Source organism: Gorilla gorilla, chromosome X (genome assembly GCF_029281585.2).
Source record: "Gorilla gorilla gorilla isolate KB3781 chromosome X, NHGRI_mGorGor1-v2.1_pri, whole genome shotgun sequence".
Classification (NCBI taxonomy): domain Eukaryota; kingdom Metazoa; phylum Chordata; class Mammalia; order Primates; family Hominidae; genus Gorilla; species Gorilla gorilla.
In genome coordinates this window covers 162,280,001-162,306,019 of record NC_073247.2, presented here as the reverse complement: position 1 = coordinate 162,306,019, position 26,019 = coordinate 162,280,001, and the positions used below count along the sequence as shown (strand labels likewise).

At 41.1% G+C, this 26,019-nt stretch overlaps 1 protein-coding gene across 2 annotated transcripts in view; it reads right to left on the bottom strand.

The window, feature by feature from the left end:
• MTM1 (myotubularin 1) overlaps positions 1-26,019 on the bottom strand; it is a 106,269-nt gene that overhangs the window by 35,205 nt on the left and 45,045 nt on the right. For both annotated transcript variants that reach the window (XM_004065006.3, XM_055376072.2), the window contains exons 5-6: positions 23,372-23,482; positions 18,893-18,994 (exon numbers count right to left, since the gene is read on the bottom strand). In XM_004065006.3, coding sequence (XP_004065054.1) covers positions 18,893-18,994; positions 23,372-23,482 — 213 coding nt within the window. The remainder of the gene's footprint in view (positions 1-18,892; positions 18,995-23,371; positions 23,483-26,019) is intronic.

Here is a 26,019-nt window from a genome sequence, read left to right as displayed (position 1 = left end):
TATAAAAACCTAACTGCTCCCCTGCTTTCATCTTTGTACTTCTCAAGTCAGAGTGACAGTGTCATAGGTCAGATCAAGTCCTTTCCTTGCCCCAAATCCTCCCGTAGCTTTCCACTTTGCGAGGAGTAAAGGTGGAAGTCCTTCCAATGGCTTATGCAGCTGTCTGCCATCTGGCCATCTCCCCCGCCACATCTCTGCTCTCAGACTCACTCGCTCCACGTAAATCACACCTGCCTCCTGTGCCACTCCCTAAAGGCACCAAGCACATGCCACTCTCAGGGCCTTTGCGGCTACTATTCCATCTGCCTGGAATTCGTTTACCTCATGGCTTCTTGTCTTCTCTCACATCTCTGATCCAATAATCTTAATCAGTAAGACCTTCTCCGACACCCTACAAAAAAACATGTTACCCTCACAACAGCACTCCCTATTCCCATCTGATTTTCCCTATCACTTATGACCACTTGACATATTACATATGTACTTGTTCACTGTACATATGTACTATCCCCTCCCCTAGAACATGGGCTCCATGAAAGTATACACTTGCTTCATTCCCATCCTTTATCCCCAGTAACTACAATGGCGCCTGGTCAGAGGGAGGCAGAACACAGGCTCGCTGACCAAATGAAGACATGAAGGCCCACACAGCCCCTGTACAACCATCTTCTCTGGAGGCGCTGCGTCTGGGCACTTTTCCTCTATGTAGCTCCCTCCCCAACCATTTTCCTCTGTCATCAGACTAATCACTTTGAACACCAGTGTTCCCTCCCCTACAACACAGTGTATTTCTGGAAAAGCATCTTTCAGCAGCAACAGTTTTCTGCATGTGAATGGCAAGAGGTTTAAGGTGAAAACTGCCCAAGAACATGCTCTCCACAATGTCTTCTCAAACTTTCCCAGGCATGCAGCACACTCTGCAGGTCTCAACTCTGGCAGCGCTAGGCCCAAGTGCTGTTTATTCTGGATGGCTGGCATGATAAGCACACACTGGTAATGACGCTAAGCGATGCACTGAGGCTTTAACCTGACACTGAATCCACAGCAATGCATAATTATTCAGTACCACTGGGAAAAATAAGTGATTTCTGTTAAGTTTAAATTAAAGACAGAGGGACTTTGGGCAAAAATAGCACTAAAATGTTTGGTGCACTCCTTTATCCATAAACAGAATATATGGGACATGCCTAAGCATTCTCTTGGCAATATATCATTACTGTGAACATCTGATACTGCGCTGGTCAGTACTTGGCACAGGTAAACATTCAGGATTGTTGAATGATTTGAGTGATGTACTGTTAACATGGTTGTAGATGGTTTGAGACCTAAGGCTCTACTGTCACTTTAAAGAAAACCTAGAACTTGCTTTCTTGAAATAAGTTCCTGACCTCAACATGGTTTTTGTTCATTTGTTTTAGTTATTTGCATCTTTCCCATGAAGCTCAAGTGAATATGGCAGCTTTTAAAAACCAAAGAGAAAAATTCCTAAATTGAAGGCCCAGATAAAGCTTTCCTTCCAGAAAAAATCATCATGTGTAGTAATGCTATCAGCATTAACTTTCAAGCAGCATTTTCAACCTAAATTACTATTTTTTCAATCCCTAATGTTAAAGCACCTTCTTTTTTTTGCTTCCAGTATTCCTGTATCTTACATGAAAATTTCTAAGTTTATAAAATTGTTATCAGAAAATCAAAGCTATATGGCCTAAACAAAAATTATCTACCTAACTTCCTTAATATGTTTTATAAAAGAACCTGAACAGAAGCAACATCAATTTTTTTTTGTCATTAGTATGAGACTGAGACAATGTCCCCATGGTAACCACACGTCAGATGGCCTCTCCGATGAGATCACTTCTATGATGATACTTCACATTCTGACTAATATCCAGAATGAGTCAACTAACTGGTATCCTTTAACCCGAAACATGTCTATTAGAATTGGTGACAAAAACAACTCCCAGTTTACTCTTGATGCTAAGAGCCAGGCTTGGACCCCAGATATTTCAGGAAGAATTATGAATCGCACAACAGCCAAATATTTCTCCTCGTGAAGCACATAGCAACACATCTAATATTAAATTGGAGCTTAGGGTAGAAAAGACTGGGTGCTTAAACCAATATTTTCACCATTCAAATAAATTAGCTTACAAACACAGAAAAACATTTTTCAAAAGGCATTACTAGGTAGTGTTTATGTGGTGTTTTTATTTAAAAACTAAGTTTTCCATAAGCTACTTGGCTCAATTGAAGTGAGCAGTCTGAAAGAGCCAATACCACCATTTTCTAAACTTGAAAGTACGAGGACCTACTTTTCAGATATATTTTCTTTTTTTCTTAAAGATTAAGAGAATATAGGCTTTCAGAGTAACATAAAGTTGGATTATTACAAAAACAAAAATAAAGCAATAACAAAACACATTCATCTGTACCTCATTATCAAAAAGTATAAAATTCCCTACAAGTGGTAACTTGTTACAAGCCTAATTAAAGCTCCTATTTCAAAATTGTTAAAACCTAAAGTGAATAGGTTATACGTCTTGACGTTTTTAGCTGTCATTTACTTTCTCTTCCAGACAATGTATTCTTTAACACTTTATTAATGTGTTGACACTTTCAACTATTATTCTTAAATATAACCTTGGGTCAATTTTAACCCTTAATTTGGGAACTCTAAATCACATGGAGAGAGCTGGCTCTCAAGTATTTTCCACTATAACCATCAAGCGCGTCTTGTTTGCTAAATGGGTAATGATAAAGCTTACTCAATGAACATGTCCAAGTACTGATTTCATCGACTATGGAAAATTCAAGAACGATTCAGTCCCAATTGAGCAAAGTCTTAGGACAGAGAAGATGTTTTGCTGAGCATCACCTTTCAGTAGATGCTTCAGCAAGTCCTACGTGGCTTTCTTCTAGGGTGTGGTCCTTATCTACGGCTCTGCCTCAGAATTGGGGGTGAAGTGGGCTGCTTTTTCCAGAGGCTAAACCATGCCCTGTGCCCTGCCTCACCCCTACTGAACCAGAATCTCTAGGGGGTGACTTTCTACCTCCTTGGTCCTAGAAGGGCCATGTGGGATGTACCAGAACTCTCAGGAATGTAGCCTAAAGATTCTGTGTGGTCAAGCTGTTGGGGAGCTACTTTAGTTTGTTTTAGATTATTTTGAAATAATTATAGATTCACAAGAAGTAAATCTTCAGCCAGCCTCTCCAGGTGTTAACATCTTGTATAACTTTTAGCACAATATCAAAATCAGGAAACTGACAGAAGATACTCTCAAATGGCCACCCTCACCTTCCTCAAGTGAGCAAGTCACGTCTTCCTTAATTTTGCTCTATATTAGTATTTGGGCATTTCATCAATTCACAATTCACTAGATCCCTACTAGTCAAGAGATACTGTACATGGAGACTTTTTTTTTCTTTAAAGCAATCATGTGCATTGTTTCTGGATTAAAAATAGCACAATGTAACATTTGAAAAATGTTAAAGGACAAACTTGAGATGAAACTCTCTGATTTCACACCAGGGATAAAAACAGCTCTGACATAGGGAATATAACTTGTCATTTTAATTTAGCTACATTTATCATTGTAACTTGTGGGGGTAAAGTCTCTGAAATGACAACAGATTTTAGCTTTCACTTAATTAGCCATTATTTTTAAATGGCACCTATATAAAGATGCACTGATTTCCTTAAAACATCTAGATTGGATTTTTTGTTTATTTAAACAGAACCTATAAATGTTAATTCTTGAGTTTCCTTTGAGGACAGACAGCTGTCTGTCACTGTCATAGGCTCTCTCCAGCTCATAATCAGGGGAATAAATTGATAAACTATGAACATTTAAAAGTGTTTTCAAATGATGTTAACAGCACCCAATGGCACAACTGATGAATGTGATTTTTCAGGAAGATGACTCTTAATGACCTATGTCTCCAAATACCTAAACTTAAAACTTCAGGGAACCACTTACTAACTGCTTCTTTTTGTTTTTGAGACGGAGTCCTGGCTCTATTGCCCAGGCTGGAGTGCAGTGGTGCCATCCTGGCTCACTGCAACCTCCGCCTCCTGGGTTCAAGCAATTCTCGTGCCTCAGCCTCCAGAGTAGCTGGGACTACAGGCACACATCATCACGCCCAGCTAATTTTTTTTTGTATTTTAGTAGACACAGGGTTTCACCACGTTGCCCAGGCTGGCCTTGAACTCCTGAGCTCAGGCAATCTACCCACCTTGGCCTTTCAAAGTGCTTGGATTACAGGCGTGAGCCACCGCATCTGGCCCAACTGCTTCTTTCTGGATTAAATTTTGCAACGTTTGAACAGGAATTGAAGCTAGCTTTTTTTTTTTTTGAATTTGATTTCTGAAATTAAAGACACTCATCTTTTTAAAAAGCTTCCACCTACCATTTAAGGGTACAGTAATGTAAAATTACCTCATTTTCATCTTTTAGATTAAACTTTAGAAACAAGACTTGTTCATGTAAGAAAAAAATGCTTTCATTAAAATTGGAGGGGAAAGCCTAAAATTTTAAAGAACCATAGGACGTACTGATATGTGGTAAAGTTTATAATTCTAATGCACTAATGCTAGATAATGCTTTCTGTATATTTCACACGACTTGACACAGTAAGTTCATTTATATCAGTTTTGACGCAGTTATTCCAAAAACCTGACAAAAGATAACAGGTCAAAAGCAGCTAGCACATAGATTACCAATTATACTTCTGTTTGCATAAACAGTTCTCCTAATCCTATTTCTACTACTGACTAAATCAGTACCTCTGGGGGAAATGGCTTGATATTCCTGTGTCATCATTGTCTTCATATATAAACGTACCTATTTATTTGTTCACGAAAGGACCACAAATGTACATTTGAAACGTCATTTGAAACTATTTTGGAAAAAAGAATATTCTTTACAACTTGTCCACTATCATAATCATATAAGGCTGAGATTTCTGAGGGTTCATACATTGTCCCTCTTCTCACTGTAGTTCTCTCTCCTGGCAATTTTGGCCACATCTATGAAAATGCTAGTGATGTGATGTGGATGTGATCCAGGACTACCAAATAAAGCTCTCCCCAGGCCAGAGCTCTGGATCTATGTGGTCATCTGTCTCCTAGGTATCTCTGCCTGGCTGTCTCACAGACACTCTCAACTCAACATATCCAAAATGGAACTTGCCACCTCTTCCTCACTCCCCTCCTATATTCCCCATCTCAACCACTGGCCCCACCATCGGTCTGGTTATCCAGGGTGGATTCTTCCCTATCATCCCATCCTCCCTCATAACTACATTCAGTCAACCACCAAATTCTACTGATTTTACCATCTGAATCTTTCTCAAAAGCATCATCTGGAGCCCCCTGTCCATTGCCCCATTTCAAGCCCTCATCATCAAGGACTGGGGTGACTAGCAAAAATCCCCAGAAATGGTCTTCCTCTCTCCTCCACTCCCGTCCCCTCCACCTACTCTGCACACACTGCAGCCCAGCAATCTTTTTGAAATGGAAATTTAATCATGACACGTTCCTGCTTAAAACCATTAAATGGCTCCCTTCACCTTCAGATAAAAAGCAGACATTCTGAGTGGGGAATGTTAGGCTCTGCAATCTTTGACCCAGCCTCCTCTGCCCCCAGCACTATCTCCTGTTGGTACCCCCACATGCACGCTGTGCTCCCGGACACCAAACTGCATGTGAGTTCAGCCTGCATCTGTGCGGCCTCTTTGCATGCCCACAGACTGTTCCTTCAGTATGGCATGTCAATTTCTGCCTGACAAATGCTCCTACTCATCTTGCAGAATCTGAATCCTCTAGGAAGCCCTCCTTTGTGCTCCTGTGACATCCTGTGCACCACTGTATCATATGCATCCGTTTGTTTGCATTACCCAGGAAAACAGCACTCCTTGGGAACAGGAAGTGGGTATCAGCTCTAGATCCCTGAGCACAGCCATAATGTAGCATTCTGTAATTGCTTAAGCAACAATAGAAAGGAAAAAAAAAGAAGAGGAACAAGGGGAGGCTCGTTCTACCATACAGTGCAACATCCTATAAAGCTTCAATAGTTAAAAGAGCACACCTGGTGCATGAATAGAATAATTAATGCAACGAGAACCTCTTAGAAATAAAATCAAACATGCAGAGGAATTTAGTGTGAGATAAGGACAGTACTTCAAATCAGCAAACTAGTCAACAAATGATATTGCAACAAGAGGGGAAGAAAGAGTTGGATTCATATCTTATACCTTAACTCCAAATAAATTCCAAATAGATGAAATACTTAAATCTTAAGGAAGAAACCAAATTACTAGAGGAATATGAGATAATTTATTTTATTTGTTTTTTTTTTTTTTTTTTGGAGATGGAGTCTCACTCATTCTGTCGCCCCGGCTGGAGTGCAGTGGAGCAATCTCGGCTCACTACAAATTCTGCCTCCCAGTTCAAGCAATTCTCGTGCCTCAGCCTCGTGAGTAGCTGGAATTACAGGCATGTGCCACCACACCCAGCTAATTTTTGTATTTTTAGTAGAGACAGGGTTTTACCATGTTGGCCAGGCTGGTCTCGAATCCCTGACCTCAGGTGATCTGCCTGCCTCGACTTCCCAAAGTGCTGGGATTGCAAGGCGTGACTCACCACGCCTGGCTGAGATAATTCCTTATAAGTCTGAGTAGGGAAGATCTTCCTAATTGGGATAGAAAGCTCAGAAGCTATAAAAGAAAAGTGTGCAGAAGAATTAACATGGCAGGCCTGAGGCTGCCCTCCTTAGAAAGGCCTGCATACATGGTTGGCCCTTGCCAGACACTTGGTAATCTGGATTTCAGCAGAGTTCTCACCATTCCCTCACTGTTAAGATTGGTTCACTGTGCCCAAACTGTTTGTATAAACAATGTGGTTTACACTGAACTCCTGCTTTTCTTCTGGAAGCCTGGAATTTTGCTTGTGCTAGGCAGTGGGTGCTTACATGGCCAGCCCCAATAAACAGTGTGGACACAAAGTCTCCAATGAGCTTCCCAGGTGGGCAACATCTCATATGTGCTGCACAACTCATTGCTGGAGGAATTAAGTGCATCCTGTTTGATTCCACTGGACAAGAACTCTGGAAGCCTGTGCCTGGTTTCCCCCAAATTTCAACCTACGTGCCTTTTCTCTTTGCTGGTTTTGTTTTGTATCCTTGTGCTGTAATAAGCCATACCTGTGAGTACAATATGAGTCCAGTGAGTCCTGTTATCGAATCACCACACGTGGGGGTGGTTTTAGAGCCCCTCAACACAGACTCTCAAATGCTACCAAATAAATAGAAAACAAGTCTCCGTAGCAAAATCCATCATAAATTCAAAAAACACACAGGAAAAATATTAGTCACTCATATTAAACATCACTATAGCTATTACATAAAAAGTACGTACAACTAACAAGAAAAAGACCAAACATCCAAACAAAAAATAGGTAGAAGACACAGAGAATGGAGAAATGCAAATACAAATAGCTCAAACCTAAAGATATTCAATTTTACTCATACAAGATAAATGCAAAATAAAACTGGAAGCTACATTTTCACCTATTAGATTGAAAAAGATTAAAAGATCAGAAAACATACTGGGTTGCTATGGTAAGCAGAATAAAGACCTCCCAGCCAGGGCTGGGGCTCATGCCTGTAATCCCAGCATGTTGGGAGGTTGAGGAGGGCAGATCACCTCTGAGGTCAGGGGTTCAAGATCAGCCTGGCCAACATGGCAAAACCCCATCTCTACTAAAAATATAAAAATTAGCCGGGTGTGGTGGCCCACGCCTATAATCTCAGCTACTTGGGAGGCTGAGGCACGAAAATCGCTTGAACCCGGGAGGCGGAGGTTGCAGTGAGCTGAGATTGCGCCACTGCACTCCAGCCTGGGCAACAGAGCAAGATTCTGTTTAAAAAAATAAGAAGAAGAATGTCTTCCCAAAGATGTCCATGTCCTAATCCCTCAAACCTGTGTTACGTTACCATATATGGCAATGAGGAATTAAGGTAGTACATGGAATGAAGATCATAGGGTGGAGAAGCACATTCACTGGGCAATGTCTATTGGTGGATGGAAATAGGTACATGACAGTGTATATAGCTCTCTACCATTAGGGTTAAGGGGGAAGGCATGTGAATCAGTTAAGTGTATAGGCTTAAACTATCACTGGGTGGAGACACAATAAACTGAAACCTTGGTTGTCTATGAGGAGGGCAATGAGGTAGCTGAAGTGTGCTGGGAGGGAGATTTTTTCCTGTATACCCTTTTACAGTTCCTGAATTGTCAATCATGAACATATATTACCTATTTACAACTTAAATTAAAAAGTAAATATTTATTGAATAAATGCTATTTCTAAAAAGCAGAATATTCTCATTGATGTCTTGGTTGCTACTGATTCCGATTAATTCGCTCTGTTTACATTAGTATATTCACTCGATAAACATTTACTGAGGCTCTACTATGAACAAGGTATGAAGTGGAGAAAAAGGCAAGGAAGACACAGCCTCTGTTTTTAAGGAGTTGGAAGTCATCCAAAGGAGAGAGATGAGGAGGGCATATAGAGAGGAAAGCAGCAAGTGCCACAGGTGGGAGAGAGAAAGTACTATGAGGCCCAGAGAATGCCCAGATTACTTCTTGACAGATGGGGCTTGGAGGGACGTTGTTGGTATCTGAACTACCCTGGAAGGATAAGACAACTCTGGACAAGACGACAACAAAAAGGCACAAATGGCAGCCAAAGTCAGAGAATATATGGCCACTGGCGAACATCTCAGTCTACACTCAACTCCACTGAGTGAAGACGGATAACAAACAACGGAGAGAGGTGGGCCACACTGTGAAAGAGACAGAGGTCTGCCTTCACACTGACAGAGAGGGAGGAACTGGTTGAAGTTTGGGGGCAAGGGACAGGAGACAGAATGGAGGTAGAAAGACCTCCTAACAATGTTCCAACAGTTTAGAAGAGAGGAGATGAAGATATGAATTAAGTCAGGCTGGGGAGGCAGAATCCCCTGGATTTAGTACATGCTACGAAACAGGGGCCAGGTATGGTGGCCCATGCCTGTAATCCCAGCACTTTAGGGGGCAGAGGCAGTAGGACTTCTTGAAGCCAAGAGTTTGAGATCAGCCTGGGCAACACAGTGAGACACCATCTAAAAGAAAAGAAAAATAAATTAGCCAGGTGTAGAGTCATGCACCTGTGGGCTGCGGTGAGCTGTGATCACGCCACTGCACTCCACCCTGGGTGACAGAGCAAGACCCTGTCTCAAAAAAAAAAAAAAAAGAAAACAAGAAAAGGAAGAAATGAAAACCTCTGATGGCCTTGATTTCGAATGTTCAAATTTGAATGAACAAGAGGACAATGATGTCATTAAGAGTAACTGGGAACACAGAGGAGTGGGTTTCTGGGGCATATGAGAGTCATTTTAAACAGATCTTTTGGTGTTGCTTGAAGTTCTATAACAGCTACAGGGAAATATAAAGCCATGCTTTGTATTTGGAAGCCATGCTTAGAAAGGCACTGTTCGTGGACATGAGTTTGCCCAGGGCATAATTCAGAGCAAGAAGGACAGACTTTTGTAGAAAACCCATGTCTAGATGGTAGAAGGATGCAGAGGAGCCAGAAAAGAAGTGAGAGGCAGAGGACTTAGATCTCAGAAGCTATGGGGAAAGTTAGGTTTCAAAAAAAAGAGGGAGAGGTGTCTGCAAATGTGATGGTCTATATGCCATAATGGGACTTCCGCTGAAAACACCTAAAAATGCTGGATATAACAGAGACTTTTTTACTCAGAAGCCAAAAACTAACTGCAAACAGGAATGCAGACAGCAAGAGGAACACACTGGCTTTCACTTTCAGGCCACTTCCAGAACTGGTTTTCATGGCCTCTTGGGGCACAGGAGATAGGGCCTGAAGACCTGGCCAAACCAAAATGAGGAAACCTCCCAAGTGCTACACTCAGGGGAAGGATGCATGGGAAAGGACCACCTGGGGACTTCAAGAGAACCTTCCTGTCTAGATTATTGGTGCTAAGCAAGGGAGGAAACAAATCCCTGCCACCATCCCCCACTAGAAATTTGTAGTCACAAGTCAGCCCTTAAGTAGTATGTGGACCAAACTCACAAAACTTGGATGGTCCCAAAAACATCCAACCTGAGAATTTAATTCATAAGCGTCCCAAACCAGTCGTGCTTCAAGATGCCTGGCAGAAAGAAACACAGATCCTCTCTTGGTAAAATTGCCTTCAGTCATATGCTCAGAGTATTCCCACAGATAAACTTCCAAGGAAGAGGAATTTGCAGGCAATAATCACAAGACACACCCACATCAGAAACAAAGTGCCATGAGCCAGCAAACACACACACCTGTGGTAGAAAAAGGCCACAAAGACTTCGGGTATTGTAATCATCAGATGCATATTATAAATTACATTTAATGTGCTTTCGGAAGTCAAAAAGAGGATGAGAAATCTGAGCACAGAAGAAGAGATTATAAATAATGGCCAAACAGATCTGAAAAACAATCAAATAGAACTTTTATAATTAAAAAAACATAACAATGGAAATTTTAGCAAACAAAAACTCAGATCAGGCACAGCCGAAGTAGAAGATAAAACTGAAGAAATTACCCAGCTTACATCTCAGGAGAGACAAAGGAAAGTTCCATCAATCAGCATTCTTTAGATTTTATACATGTTTTATAAATATCCTCTTGTATCTACTCAATATTTTAAAAGCACCACTTTGAAAGGAAGGGGTGGGATAGTTGAGAGTCAAACGATGGTGCAGTTGAAAGGCATATGGTCTAACAGACTACCAAGTTTTCTAACTTGTAGGGTCTTTGGTCATTTTCAGAAGAATCATTCCACTCCAGTGAGCAGGCTAGACGACTGATTGCAATGAGTTATGGAGTGTGGATGCGAGTGGGGAATTCTACGCTTCTGACCATAGACAACAATGCTACAGGAGACCAGGTGAAATGTCAGTTCCAGAGGACAGGCAATAGGGAGAAGAACCAAGCACTTTTCAAGGCTGAGAGGGAGAAGGTGATGGAGACAGAGAGATCAACGAGAATAGAGGACCAAGTCTTAGAGGAGGCAGGAAGGAAGGAGACTTAAAAGCATAACTAGTGTGTCAATTTGCCAAGTTTACTGTTGATTCAAGAAAAAACAGTCCTGCCCAAAAAGGAAACAGATAACTAAGATATAACTTTTAGTCATTAGGCCACATCTAGGCTAAAAGCATGTGTGTGTGTACTTCATTTCAGTGTCCCTCTGAAAATGAGTTGTTTCTTTTTATCTATTAATTCCATAATCAGCCCAGAAAGTAAGGGTCCACTAAATTTAAGCCTCGTTTAAAACTGCAAAGCAATTTATAAAAATTTCCACATTTCTGAGGCACAAAATAAAACATCCTATGTTGGCTGGACGCGGTGGCTCACACCTGTAATCCCAGCACTTTGGGAGGCTGAGGCAGGCGGATCACAAGGGCAAGAGATTGAGACCATCTTAACATGGTGAAACCCCGTCTCTACTAAAAATACAAAAATTAGTCGGGCGTGGTGGTGAGCACCTGTAGTCCCAGCTACTCAGGAGGCTGAGGCAGGAGAAGCGCTTGAACTGGGGAGGCGAAGGTTGCAGCGAGCCGAGATCATGCCACTGCACTCCAGCCTGGGTGACAGAGCAAGACTCCGTCTCAAAAAACAAAAACAACAATAACAAAAAAATCCTATGTTAATTCTCCATTCATAGGATCATTTATACCTGTCATTCAAATGATCATAAAAGATATATACCTCCATAACGCACTCTACTAACTTTTATGAAAATCTTTTTACAAGTAAGCACAACTGGAGTAGAGCAAGAGAGGACATGGGGTAGATATGGTAGTGTTTAAGCCACACGGCAGGGCTTGATGTGGTTCACCAAAGCTAGGCAAAAAGAAATAAGCAGCAAAGACTATGAAAACCAAAGGCAGCTGTAACAAACACCTGCAAATGCTGATGAGCCCTGCTCACAAAGGTGCTGCTGTCTGGAAGACCTTGCTTCCATCCTTTGCATGCAATCTAATGTACTACACCAGCAGTCCTCAGAAGGCTGCTGCTCTCCACAGCAAAGGCTGTGCAACCCAGCTGCTTCTCTCCTGAAATTAGAGTTACCAAGAGCAAGTTACCTCACCTGTGTCTTTTCTGACTGACATAAGAAGGTCAAATATCTCCCACCACACACACGAAAACAAAAATTTCACAACCATGACTGCTAATCAGTTCACAGAATAACAGAAATATTGTGATGCTACAGAGCTTCATGCAGAATGTCAAAGGAAAGCAGCAAGTGCAAAAACAAAAACCTGAATGAGCCATGTTTCCCTAAAAGCAGTAAGCCTGAGCAGGGTCAAAAGATGGAAAGAAAAACATGGAAAACCATTTCTAAAGAATTCTTTTCATACATATCACTGCCCCCCGTATCTCACCCTTCTAGGTCACATGCTTTCTGGATATTATGCTCTGACTTTCAAAGAGTCTTTTCTCAAGGTACAACCAATGGTTTGTTAATAAGAATACTAATCTATATATAGCATCTTTCTTTGAAAGAGCTTAAAGTGCCCCACATGTTATCACGATTACTTTATTAATAGTCTTGGGCAAAAGTGTGCTGGGTAATCATCCTTATTCTCTACACCTGCTGGGAAAACGGCACACTAAGAACAGAACTGACATTTATTGGGTACTTACTGCGTGCCAGGCAGCATCATAAGCACTTTACATTTAATCCTCACAAAACCCCAACGGGGTAGAGACTGTTATTATCTCCATTACAGACGAGAACACAGAAGCACATAAACATTATGTGACTTCCAAGGTCACCAAGCAGGTAAGTGACTGAGCTGGATTCAGACACAGACCACTGGACTCCAATGGCACATGCTTGTTACCACACACCAGAAAGGCTCTGCAAACGTGTCCCCTCACAGGGTCTCCCCATCAGTGGCTGCTATGAGCCTGGCACCCAGGTCTCAGGCTTCATTTCTTCTAGCCCTAGCCTTCCTTTGTGTGAGTCTATATCCCACGAGTTTATTCATAAACTCTAAACCTTCACTTAAAATTCAAGAAAATCCATGTGCGCCTACTGCTATAAAGGCAGATTTAAGTGACTATATTCATGCCTACAATAACTTAAAGTGCAGGTTATTCTACATATTCTACCATTATCTAAAATGGTGTTTTTCAAACTTTTTGGACCACGATTAATGGTAAGCAATGCACTTCAACACCATGACCCAATACACACATACACCGGAGAGAAATGTTTCACGTAGCCACACTTATCCATATTATGTTATGCTCTTATTCTATTCTATTCTATTTAAAAATGCTGGCTGCAACCTAGTGAATTGATTTTATGACTCGTTAATAGGTTAGGATTGACAGTTTAAAAAACTCTCATCTAATATGTGTATTATCTCTGATTATCCCATCTGAGTAAAAAATGAGCAAACAATAAAGAAAATCAATAAAAGAACAACTTTGCCATTGAACTTATCACCCCAACAATCAAACTCTTTATCTTTCTGTAGCACTATCAGGCTCTGTTCAGTTATACATGATTTTAATTTCTGCCTTAAAAAAATCGCCATACTATCAGAAACACTGACATTTATTAAAATATATCATTTGCCTAGAACTAGTATTGAGCTTCATGCAATTTATGAGAATTCAGTACAATTTCTAGTGTTTGAAAAGCAAAGCAAATAGATTTTTAAAAAGAAAATAAATGAATAAATTTCTATTTTTGGCCAAAATAGAAATGTTACTAAAAAAAGTGCGCATCTTACCAGATTGACATAACACAGAAACAATGAAGTTAATGGTTTGGGGTGAACTCTGTGTTGCTGAACAGCTCAAGTTCAATTCAAAGTGTTAAGTCGTGACTTGAAAACACTGAGTGGTGAAAATACTAATGGGACAGGAGGCCAGAGAGAGCCAAAGGGGTGGTCTGAAATGAAAAAGCCCACTCATGGTGTATTCATGACCTGGCCGGAGTCAGGACCCAGCTTGCTTGGCCTCCAGACACCATTTCATAGATGCAACAGCAAGTTCACTTCTGACTTCAAATGCCAATAAAAATCACTAAGATAATCTGCAGCTGGCTGAAAAGTTCCAATAATATTAACAAAGTGATCTTTTTCAAGCAGGGGCCCTTTGTATCGTTCAAGGCAATCAGGCTTATGTTACCTCCTAGGAAAGCCCTTTTTGGCACACTCCCACATTCCCCACTGTGACAGTTTGGAAACTTTTCTTCCCCTCCTGTCTCACAGAAATAATGGTCCCTTCTCCTTTCCCAAACTGCCCCACAAACTGGGCTGGATCCCATCCCCCTCTGCCTTCTTCAGGATCCTGCTCAAGAAAAGATCCCTTCTCTCTCTTGCCTTGAAAAGAGGCAAGATTTCTTTCCACAAATATATTCATTTTCCTTTTTCAAATTCTAAGGTAAAAACTTTCTTCCCTCAACATGCCTGCCACTCTTTTTTAAACCAACTATGCTTCCTTTAAACACCTGCAAACTGGTGTTTGTCCCCTTCACCCTGAGATCATTTTCTGAGATTTATAAAGGCTCAAAAAAAAAAAAAACCCCAAAAAACAAAAACGTATGCCAGGCACTGGACTAGGCACTAGAGTTGCAAAGATAATAAAAGGAGGTCCCGACTTTAAGCAGGTCACAGTTAGGGTCAGGTCCCTAGGGAGCTTGTGATCCATCTCCCCAGCTCTCCCAGCATTGACACCCATGACATCCTGTTATTCCTTTCCAGGCTCTTCCCTCGCCTCTGTAACCATTCCGTTTTCTGGCTCCTTTCCTATCTTCACTCCCTAAAAGATGGCCTCTCCCAAGATTCTGGTTCGGGACTTCTCTATTACATACCAGGATTACTTTACCAGGGCCCTACAAAGGGGCTTCAGAGGGGCCAGAAGTCCTCTAAAATTTTAGGTAAGGTTTTGTACATGACTGCATGTTTGAGGGGAAGAGAAACTATAATTTACATCGTATTCTCAAAGGAGCCCATAACTTCAAATGACTTAAGAACCACTATTCCAAATCTACATCTCTAGACTCTTTTCTGAGGGGCAGGCCTTCAGTGGCTTGCTGTCAATTCTGTCAAAATACATGAAATGCTATGTGTCCAAAACAGAACTCATTGTTCCTCCCCCTTCCCCTTTCTTCCACCTGTTTCTGCAAATAAAATCTTTTTCTGACTTCCCTACTCTGTGGACAGTGCCCCACCCTCATCACTCAAGCCCCAGACCTCAGAAGTCCTTCACTGGAAATTAAATCCATTCTTCAAGGCCCTACACTAACAACTATCAATTCCATGTAGGCCTTTCCAATTTTGGTTAGATGTGGTCTCTTCTTCCTGTGAGTCCCCCGTGGATTTCCTTTGCGTTTCTCTTGCACAAATGAATGTATACTATCTTATGTTGGGGCTAAACATATTTGTCATATCACTACTGTTTGACTGTCACATCCCTCAATGGGACTAGGTATCACTCATCCTACACACTACTAAATCCTTGACTGCCCCCACTGCATCCTGACACCACCCAACACAAGACATGAAATGAACTTGACTGATGAAACAGTTGCACATGTGGACTTGAGTATCAGGGACTGCTATTCCAAAAGCAGGGTCAAGGGCTGATCTGTTTCAATCTGTATCTTGCATTGTATTGGTGACTGGCAAACTTTTTTTAAGGATGACTTTCAGTGATTAAAACCTAAGATAATGTCACCTTCCAAAACTTCATATGAGCAATTCAGTTGACTTTTTTTTTTTTTTGGCAGTTTCTTACTTTATTGACTTCCTAAAACAAGAAGCAGGGATTCTCAGCACAGGTATGAAAAATATGGCCAAGTACCACAGACTTGAGAAATCAAGCCCTCTGTGGATGACTCCAATAACAGCAACAGAGATTTCTAGGTTTTGGTGTTAGATTTGTAATACTCAGAAACATCTATCTCATTTGTTTCCATATAGTGATTTTTCCTTCCTTTCTACTAACCCGAGTTCAAGAAGAAAGCCATCATTACAAAACTCCCATGCAGATGTCACTGCGCTGACAGTAGAGAGAGAAATAAAGGCTGATCCCTGCCTTGATAAGCTCATAATTTATCAGGCAGTGGTAGGGGGAGGTAGGAGGTAGTTATGACAAAATTATTCCATAAGGCACACTGAGATAAGTGCTCTGATAGAGGAACTTGCAAAGACTAACAATTGAGAGGTAAGATGAACTCTCACTGGGGGCACACACATATGGCCTGGAAAAGGACACAGGACAGATTAAGATGTTGAAGGCTAAGTGTGTGGAAGATGGGTATGCAAGAGACGAGGGGACTGCAGGTAAAGGGAACAGCAAAATCTGAACCAAGAAAGTACTGTGTGTGCTAGAAGAGCACAGGGCAGCCCTGTGCAGCTGCAGTGTAGGGCACAAGCTATGAAAAGTAACTGGGGGTTTGTTTTTTGGGGGGTAGAGGGTGATACAGTAACATGATCATATTTAAAAACACAACAAACAACAACTGGCAGCATTGTGTAGGATTAGCTGGAAGGGGAAGAAACTGAAAGAAGGGAAGCCAGTTTGGAAGCATGGATTAAGGTAGGAAGCATAAGTAGAAAAGAGAGGAAATAGCTGGGTGTTGCTACTAAGTAGAACTTACAGGATTCAGAATTGATGTGCCTATGGGAGGAATAGCAGGGGGGGAATTGAAAAGCTGACTTCAAGTTATCAAACCTAAACAACTGGGGATCCTCAAACTTGCAGGACATACAGGATGAAAGGTAGGTTTCATGAACTGCAAAGAGGTCAGGGCAACAAGAAGTTTGTGATTCTTTTTTTTTTTTTTTTTTTTTTTGAGATGGAGCTTTGCTTTTGTCACCCAGGCTGGAGTACAATGGCACGATCTCAGCTCACTGCAACCTCTGCCTCCCAGGTTCAAGCGATTGTCCTGCCTCAGACTCCTGAGTAGCTGGGATTACAGGTGCCCAGCACTACACCCAGCTAATATTTTTATATTTTTAGTAGGACAGGGTTTCACCATGTTGGCCAGGATGGTCTCGAACTCCTGACCTCAAGTGATCCATCCTCCTCGGCCTCCCAAAGTGCTGGGATTACAGGCGTGAGCCACTGCGCCAGATGAGCTCATGATTCTCAGACTCCCAGAGGAAGGAATTTGAGGGTTAGACTCATTGGACTCACTCAAGGACAATATCAGGGTTAGATTTAGAAGTCATCTACATAGCAGTGACGACTTTAAACTAAACGAAACCATCAAGGCAAAGTTAATAAGATGAGAAGAGAAGAGGGATGAGAGTGAAGACATATTTACATTTAAGGAAAAGACAGAGGTAGTGGAGACTGGAAAGGAACAATCAAGATGGTGCAGGAATACAGAAACCAAGACTTTCAAGAAGACGATGGTCAAAATTGTTGAATGCTGGGGAAGAGATCAAACAGAATGAGATGGAAATGAGCCACTAGATTTGGCCAGTAATGAGCTCCATACTGGAATGGGTTGGAGGAATGAATGCACTGGAGACGAGGAAAGGCTAGAATATTCTTTCCAGAAGTTTGGCAATGAAGTGAAAGATGGGACAGTAGTATAAGGGGAAAGCTGGTCCAGCACTTGACTTTTTTAGGGGAGTATACCCTAGAAGAAACAGAAGATACCAGAGAAAGGGGATGTCTGATGAAGCAAGATCTTGCAGGAGACAGACTGGGGCTTCAGCTCCTTCAAACCTGCCATTCTGTCAATTTCTGATAATTTAGGGCCAGATATGCATAAATCAAGACAGAACACATTTCCTAATTGAACTTTCATCAATTAGACTCACATTCTCACTTTCATAATAATTAAGAAGATGTGTTCCCATCAGACTCTCTTTTTATCCTAATAGAATTAAAAACTCTAATATAGACATATTTTTAAAAATCACATATTTAATCAGAAACTTAGAAAAGGCTGAAAATAGATTCAATTATGAGATCAGCACATTTGTTCCCAAGCATTACATTTTCATCTGCGTTCAACACTTGCCTCTTCTACTTAAGGGTCCCTTCCATCACCTTCGGTTTAGTCTGCAATATGATCATCCTATACTTAAGATAAAGGCATTTATACAGTATATGTTGTAAATAATTATTTTTTCACTCTCCCCTTAGCAGGTATTTGCATCTAAGTTCAAGTCAAACTGAGGAGGAGGACAGGGGTTAGAAGATTCAAGCAAGGCACAGCAGTAAAAAAGGAGGCAAGGCCGAGGCAGGATATAAAGAAAGATTGTTCTAAAAGCAAAACTCATAGAAAGGCTTATTTCAGTCATGCAGTAAGAGTAAGGTTACTCCAGTAGTTTGGTGAAGAGGAAGGAAAAGTTTTAGGTACATATACTGAATCACCTTTGGACTAAGTCATAGATTACAACTAATTAAATGCATAATAAATTGGTCCTGACAATTACATAATAAATGCTGTCAAATGACATTTGAAAGGTTATTCTTTTCAAAAATAAAACTGCCCCTATTCAGCTATTGGTGCAGTACCTACACCACACATCTGTATTTGTTCAAATGGCATTTAGGCTCAGAGAGTTTGTTCCCATTTACAATTGGAGCCACAAAAGCCTGACACTCATTGCTCATTAGCTCCAAAGTTGACTGACAGGGGAGAGACCTGTTCCCTCTGGAAATGATGAAATTATTAAATAAACACCCCTGCAGACACATCACACTGGGAAACACAACACAGACATTAAAAGAAAGAGGATCCCAGTTTGCAGGCAGTTTTCACAGAGGAGGCACTGAGAACCTTCCCACGCTGAGGAGAGCGCTGGAATTTACCAGACTGTGAGCCAGGGGAAACGCGTATCTCGTGAGGATCTCAAACATATCTCTTCTGCTGTGGCCTTCCTGTTTCAAAGCGAACCTCAGGTTTCTCATGTCCTGGGGGCAAAGGAGAAGTATGACAGTTCAGTCTTCAAAGAAAGTCATGTTAATTAGCAAGAAATCTTCCATTCAATTAAGGGAGAAGATTCACTTACCTAAAAGGGCAATTAATCTAAATTATTACAAAATTGCTTTGTTTTATATGGTAATTTGATATATCTGGCTTAAGAACACCTGAAAATATTTCCGTCATAGCCATGAATGTGAAGACAAGATAAAGCAACTAGCACTAAGGAGAAGACAGAGCTAAAATTCATTTTATAAAAAGGAAAAAAAAATCAAACCTTGCCTTGCACAACATCTACAATGATCCATCTACTTTCACTGGGTTCTGGGTATTTAACATCTATTATGGTCCATCTACTTTCACTGGGTTCTGAGGTATTTTTAAATTTTTTAAAATTTATTTTATTTTATTTAGTTTTTGAGACATAGTCTCACTCTGTGGCCCAGGCTGGAGTGTAGTGGCATGATCTCGGCTCACTGCAACCTCCGCCTCCTGGGTTCAAGGGATTCTCGTGCCTCAGCCTCCTGAGTGGCTGGGACTACAGGAACGCACCACCACGCCCAGCTAATTTTATGTATTTTTAGTAGAGATGGGGTTTCTCCATGTTGGCCAGGCTGGTCTCGAACTCCTGACCTCAGGTGATCTGCCTGCCTCGGCCTCCCAAAGTGCCAGGATTACAGGTGTCAAGCCACCACATCCGGCCCTGATATTTTTTTTAATTATAAAACTATTTTATTCAAACAACTTTTCTAAAGAGTACCTGCTATCAAATATAATCTCAACATTGTCAAACATGTCATTAAAATACAGAAGCTCTCTTCCTAAATGACTGACATTTTAAGCTCTCATGCAAGTAATATATTTTTATTCTACAATTTTACCTTCACAGAGTTCCATATAAGCCACATTAAAGTAGCCCATATTAGTAGTAACTACACTTTTGGGAACTAAAAATAAACAGTCAAAACCAGATTTTAAAGGTAGCTTCCAATACGTATCTGTTCAATAAGCAGGAAAACTTTGTCTTAAACCAAATCCAAACCAAATAAGCTCCTTTAAATGTCAATTTGTATTATATACACAGATATAACATTCTATCTTATTTTCAAGACTGGAGTTTTTTTAAGGTTGTAGCTTAAAAAAAAATCAATTACAGTGCTGTGACTGAGTGATGGCTCTGCATTGGAACCCTATGCTCTGCAGTGCACTTTAAACTTTCATTTCAGATAAAGGAGTGCTGTGCTGGACCATGGAGCCACTTCAGGAGCAGTACAGACCTAGTTGTTGCCCTCTTGGATATCACAATCTTCATTTTTTTCCAAGGTGCTTTTTCCTTCCTTATCTCAAGAGCACTCTTAACGCTTCCCAAGTCTTCAGTCTGAAGGACCAGCACAGGCTATGGCCTTCACAAGACATCTCCAAACACAAATAGCAGCAAATGAAGTATGAAGAACTAAAGTCTGAGACCACTAATAAAGAACTTGAGATTGAGCACTCTGTATACAGATGACATCTACTAGGCCTTGCCAGCTCCAGGATTCCATGCTTTTTTAAAAGGCATGTCACAGAATAAAGTCCAACAACCCATTCATATCACCTCCCAAGAAAATTGGGCTATTGGTTATTGGTTTGTGATGAAATGAACAGTTAAATAAGGGGAATAATCATTTCAATGGGATGATATGCATTACAAGGGTTTACGACCAGCCACAAGTGCAATACTAGAGAGCTGAGTACTCTCAGGGCTCAGGCCCTGTGAGGAACTTTCTTCCTAACAGCCGCAAGTCAGATGGTAACTCTGTAACATCGTTCTCTTCACTGCTTGGCCAGAAATTAGACCATCTCTACACGTATATTTATTCTGATCTATCAGTGATTCAAACAGCTACTTTTAATGTGCCAAAGCACAAGTGATTCAAGTAACTTCTTTTTGCCATCTGATTAAGATGCAATTAAAGACAGAATATTATTTCTTGCCAACAAAACTGAAGTAGAAAAGGCAAATGACTCACAGGCGGCAGATCACCAAATCTGTAACAGAAATAGGAGCACAGACTAACTGGTAAGTTCCACCTGGTCTCCTCAGAGTTTGACTCATCAGGGAAAGATCCACATGGGCTAAGAGTCTCCTAGTCAGACCCTCAGCCTTTTTAACAGCCGGGTCATATGGTGATGTTCCAAGCCTCACTATAGTAAGAGTTGAAGAATACATATCCCTGCTGCAACGACTCTGAAGTTGATTTATTGAGGCGTCATTTCTAAAGAAACAACACACATGACTGCTGACTTCAAAATGCCACACTATGTCTTTAAGGCGAGTACATGGGAGTGAGGTGGGGAAGGAAAGAGAAGGCTTTGTGGTGGTATGGTTTTACTTCACTTTTTTTTGTTTGAAAGACTCCACACAGGCACCAGGGGTTGGTATGGGGCCTGCAGGGTAAGAATTTGCATATTCAGAACTACCTTTCTCCTGCTGCTGGACAACATCCTCTGGGACTTGTATCTACCATGGGAAAGTTGCTACTGGCAAGCAGAAATCTCTATGTGCATTGCTGGCATAGCCAAATTTATAGGAGTTGTAACTACTTGTTTCAAGAGAGAAATGCGGTTGTATCATGGTTATTGACTGCAGGCGAAAGTTGACCTATGAGAGACAGGACAGTGAGTCTTTTATCTCACCGAAGCAGATTTCCTTTATATCAATGTCAGGTTTGTTACTGAGAAAATGGAATATGACTCTGTGACGTCAGTGTTTCTGGGGAGACAATTTAGTTAAAAGGTTGTGCTACAACATTGTTCTAAGCCATCACCTTTGGGCTCATGCTAACTCCAAAAAATATACATATGTAACATTTCAGAATTATGCTTGGTGAGTTGTTCCTACGCCTTTTGTTCGTAAATAGTCAAGGGTGAAAATGTGCTTTGTCTCATTAATTTTGGGGGGATTGATATTTAAGTACAAGTTTTTCCTATTATAAGGCAGAAAATAGGTTTTTTTAAACCCTGTAAGAATGAGTCACCTCAAAACTGTCAATATAGCAACCCCATTTTCCCTTGAGTACTCTAATATTAAACACTCTACTCCCATAAATCCTTTTATGCAAAATACAAAAGCCTTCCTTCAAAGTAAATTCCCATGTTTCTAGGCCCCAAAGGGTAGACAGTAGCTGGGATAATAGATAAAGCATTAAGGTAGCTTGAATTAAAACACCACCAAAAAAAGCTGAGGTGGATGGTAGTGGTGAATTTCAGTTAAGATTTAATAATGGCATTATCCTTTAGTTTCTGATAGAAAAAACGAGTCTTGATCTTTTATAAACTGGAAAGAAAAACACCATATTGCAGCATAATCCAAATATAAGCACACAATGTTGGTTTTGAGAAATCGCAGTGTATGAGACTAGAAAAAGGAGACTTAGTTTTTGGTTCTGGCTCTTCCGCTGGCTCCCTAGGCAACACAAGGCAAGTAATCTCACACAGCAAAGGCCTCACTTCTCTATCAATACAATGAACGACTTGGATTGGCCAGGGGCCAGCAAACTTCAGCCCAGGTCTTCAAATTAAGACTGTTTTTTTTTTTTTAACACTTCAAAAGGGTTGAAAAAACAACACACAAAGAAGAATACACAACAGAAATCTGATGTGGCCCACAAAGCCTAAAATATTTGCTACTGAGCCCTTCACAGAAAAAGTCTGCAAAGCCCTGCACTGGACTGGTGGTTCACAGTCACACGAGACGCTTGAACACATCCCCATCTTTTGGGTCCCAGCCTTCAGAAATTATCTTAGCAAAGTTACCCAACTCTTTGGAGCCTCGGGCTCCCATCACGCCATCTCAGAGGGTTGCACTTGAGGATCAAATGCAAAGCACCTAGCATGTGTTTGGATGGACACAAATGTTCAATACATGGTTACTATCATAGCAAAATGTACCTCTGAAAATGACCTAAGCAAAAGTTACGAAGGTTATTAGAGATAAGGACACATCCTGTTAACAGAGGGCAAAATCTCTTCTATTCCTCCTTCCTTCATGTTAACACTTGACATGAAGGGGCGCCAGGAGCAAGCTGGAGCAAAAACTAAAGTGGTTTAAGAAATTTTATCTATAAAGTTCTCTTCCCACTCAGTCAAGCTAACAAACTGACCAGTTCCTCGAGTCCTTGTATTTGGTGATTGCAGTGGGTCCCTCACGTGGGCACTATTTCCCAGGCACTTTTGAAAAGCTTGTTCTTAAGGGAAGAACCATTTCCAGGGCCTTAGATGAACATGAGATTTTGATTTTTTTTTTCAAATCCACATTAATTGTCTACTATCATTCAACACTAACGTGCCTTGTTCTTTGCATAAGAAAGTATCGAATCTCTTACTTTACAAGTAATATCTAGACCATAGGAATTTTCTCCTCTACTTGTCGCGCCTCCCATTTTTTCAATTCTCGAGATCACACCCAGAGGAACATCAAGTATTAGAGAAGAATCCTGTAATGGACAAAAATACAATAGTCAGTATTTCTGTCAGTATAATTAAAACATCAAAAAACATATAAAAACAACCATATGCTTTCAGAGTGATTTTACCTTGGCCCTTTTAGCACTTTATGAACAAAAATATGATACAGATCACACATGACAGAGCAAGTATTAAAACAGTCAATTATGCAATCAAAATGCATCCCCAAACATTTGCTATTGTGCACTGCCTCTGGAGTAAAGACTAAACTCCTAGGTACACATTTCCAGGACGTCCGTGATGTCACTTCCAGCCTGTTTCTGTGGGATTCTCTCCCACGATATTCTGCACTCCAACTAAGCAAACTTCTTCATTCTTCAGATGCTTCATCTACGATCAAGCCACCTGCTTTGCTCAGGGTGTTCCCTTTGCCTAGAATGATCTGTCTTTCCCAGCTACCAAAATTGTCCCCATGACTTTCGCCTTGGCTCAGCAAGCATCACCTCTAATGAGGCCTTGCTTCCCAATTAGATCAGGCAGAATTCATCACTTTTTCCTCAGAAGTTCCATAGCACTTGATTCAGACTGCTGTTAACCACTTGCTTCACTCTGCCTTGTTACCACAAATTTACACATATGTATTCCCCCACTAGAGACCAAGCATCTGGAAATGGTGCTTGTCTCTGGCATGGGTGCATTTCCCAAAGCAGAAGGGCCTTAATGCACAGCACAGCAAGGCTTCTCCATCATTTGCTATCCAACGCTGGGTGCAAGTGGTCTAGAAGACTGCTGGCATGATGGAATCATGTTAGTCAAGTAATAGCACAATCATCACCAGGAGATCATCACAGCAGCTGCCATGTAGGAAATACCTCTCTTCTGTGCCAGGTACTACATTAGGGGCTTTGCACGCATCATCTCATTTTATCCTCACAACCATTCCAGGATATAGGTGAAGTATCCCCATTTCCTAAGTTTTTCAAAGCTTCAATAACTTTTAGTAAGTATAGGACAGGGTTGAGATCAAGGCAATGCCTGAAAACACACATTAAAAGTGCCATAAAAATTGTCCTACTCTTTGATCCAATAATTTCGCTACTAAGAACTTATGGCTATCACTTAACAGAGGGAAGATGTTCAATGGAGCTAGAGGTAGATAACAGGGTAGAAAAAATTATAGTCAACTCGCTGGAACAAGTATACAGTTTTTAAAATAATTATGGTACATGGAAAAGTAAGTTTAAGTGGGAAAAAGCAGCATACAACATACACGGTGACTACAGTAATATGAAATATCTATTTACAGGGACAAAGACATGAAGGGCTACACCATTTTTAATCCAAACTTTTCTTTCATGTTGTGGTAGATAAGTTTGAAAAATAAAGAAAAAAAATTTTTAAGGGGTATTTGGTTTTTTGTTCCTTAAAAACCTTTTGGGGCTACAAATAAAGTTTTTCTTTTCTTTCCCTTTTTTTTTTTTTTTTAAGAGATAAGTTCTTGCTCTGTTGCTCAGGCTGGAGTACAGTGGCTCACTGCAGCCTCGATGTCCCAGGCTCAAGGGATCCTCCCACCTCAGCCTTCCAAGTAGCTGAGACCACAGGCACACACCACCAGCCACAGTTAATTTTTTTTTTTCTTTTAAGATAAGTCTCACTCTGTCACCCAGGCTGGAGTGCGGTGGCACGATCTCAGCTCACTGCAACCTCCGCCTCCTGGGTTCAAGCAATTCTCCTGCCTCAGCCTCCCAAGTAGCTGGGATTACAGGCATGTGCCACCATGACTGGCTAATTTTTGTATTTTTAGTAGAGACGGGGTTTTGCCATGTTGGCCAAGCTGGTCTCAAACCCCTGACCTCAGGTAATACACCCGCCTCAGCCTCCCAAAATTCTAGGATTATAAGCATGAGCCACCATGCCCAGCCAATTTTTTAAAAAGTTTTTTGTAGAGACAGAGTCTTACTATGTTGTCCAGGCTGGTCTCAAACTCCTGGGCTCAAGTGATCCTCCCACATCAGCCCCCTGAGTAACTGGGAGTAGCTGAGACCACAGATGCATGCCACCACGCCCAACTAATTATTTTGTATTTTTTGTAGAGATGGTGGGGGGGGGGTCTCACTATGTTGTCCAGGCTGGTCTCAAACTCCTGGGCTCAAGCAATCCTCCTGCCTTGGCCTCCCAAAGTATTGGGATTACATGTGTGAGCCACTGCTCCTGGCCTTTTATATTAAAATACAATACAGAAAATAAGCAGTTATTCATAAAATATAAATGCAGCTCATGGGTTATCTAGAAATTCAAAAAGTGTAAGGCTGTGAGCATCCGTACCATGGAATACCACTCAGCAAGAAAAATGAATGAACTATGGATACATGGAACCTGGAAGAATCTTAAGGGCATCATGTGGAATGAAAATCGCCAATCTTTTTTTTTTTTTTTGAGACAGGACCTCACTCCGTCACCCAGGCTGAAGTGCAGTGGTGTGATCTCAATGCAGCCTCAACCTCCCTGGGCTCAGGTAGCCCTCTCACCTCGGCCTCCCAAGTAGCTGGGACTACAGGTACATGCC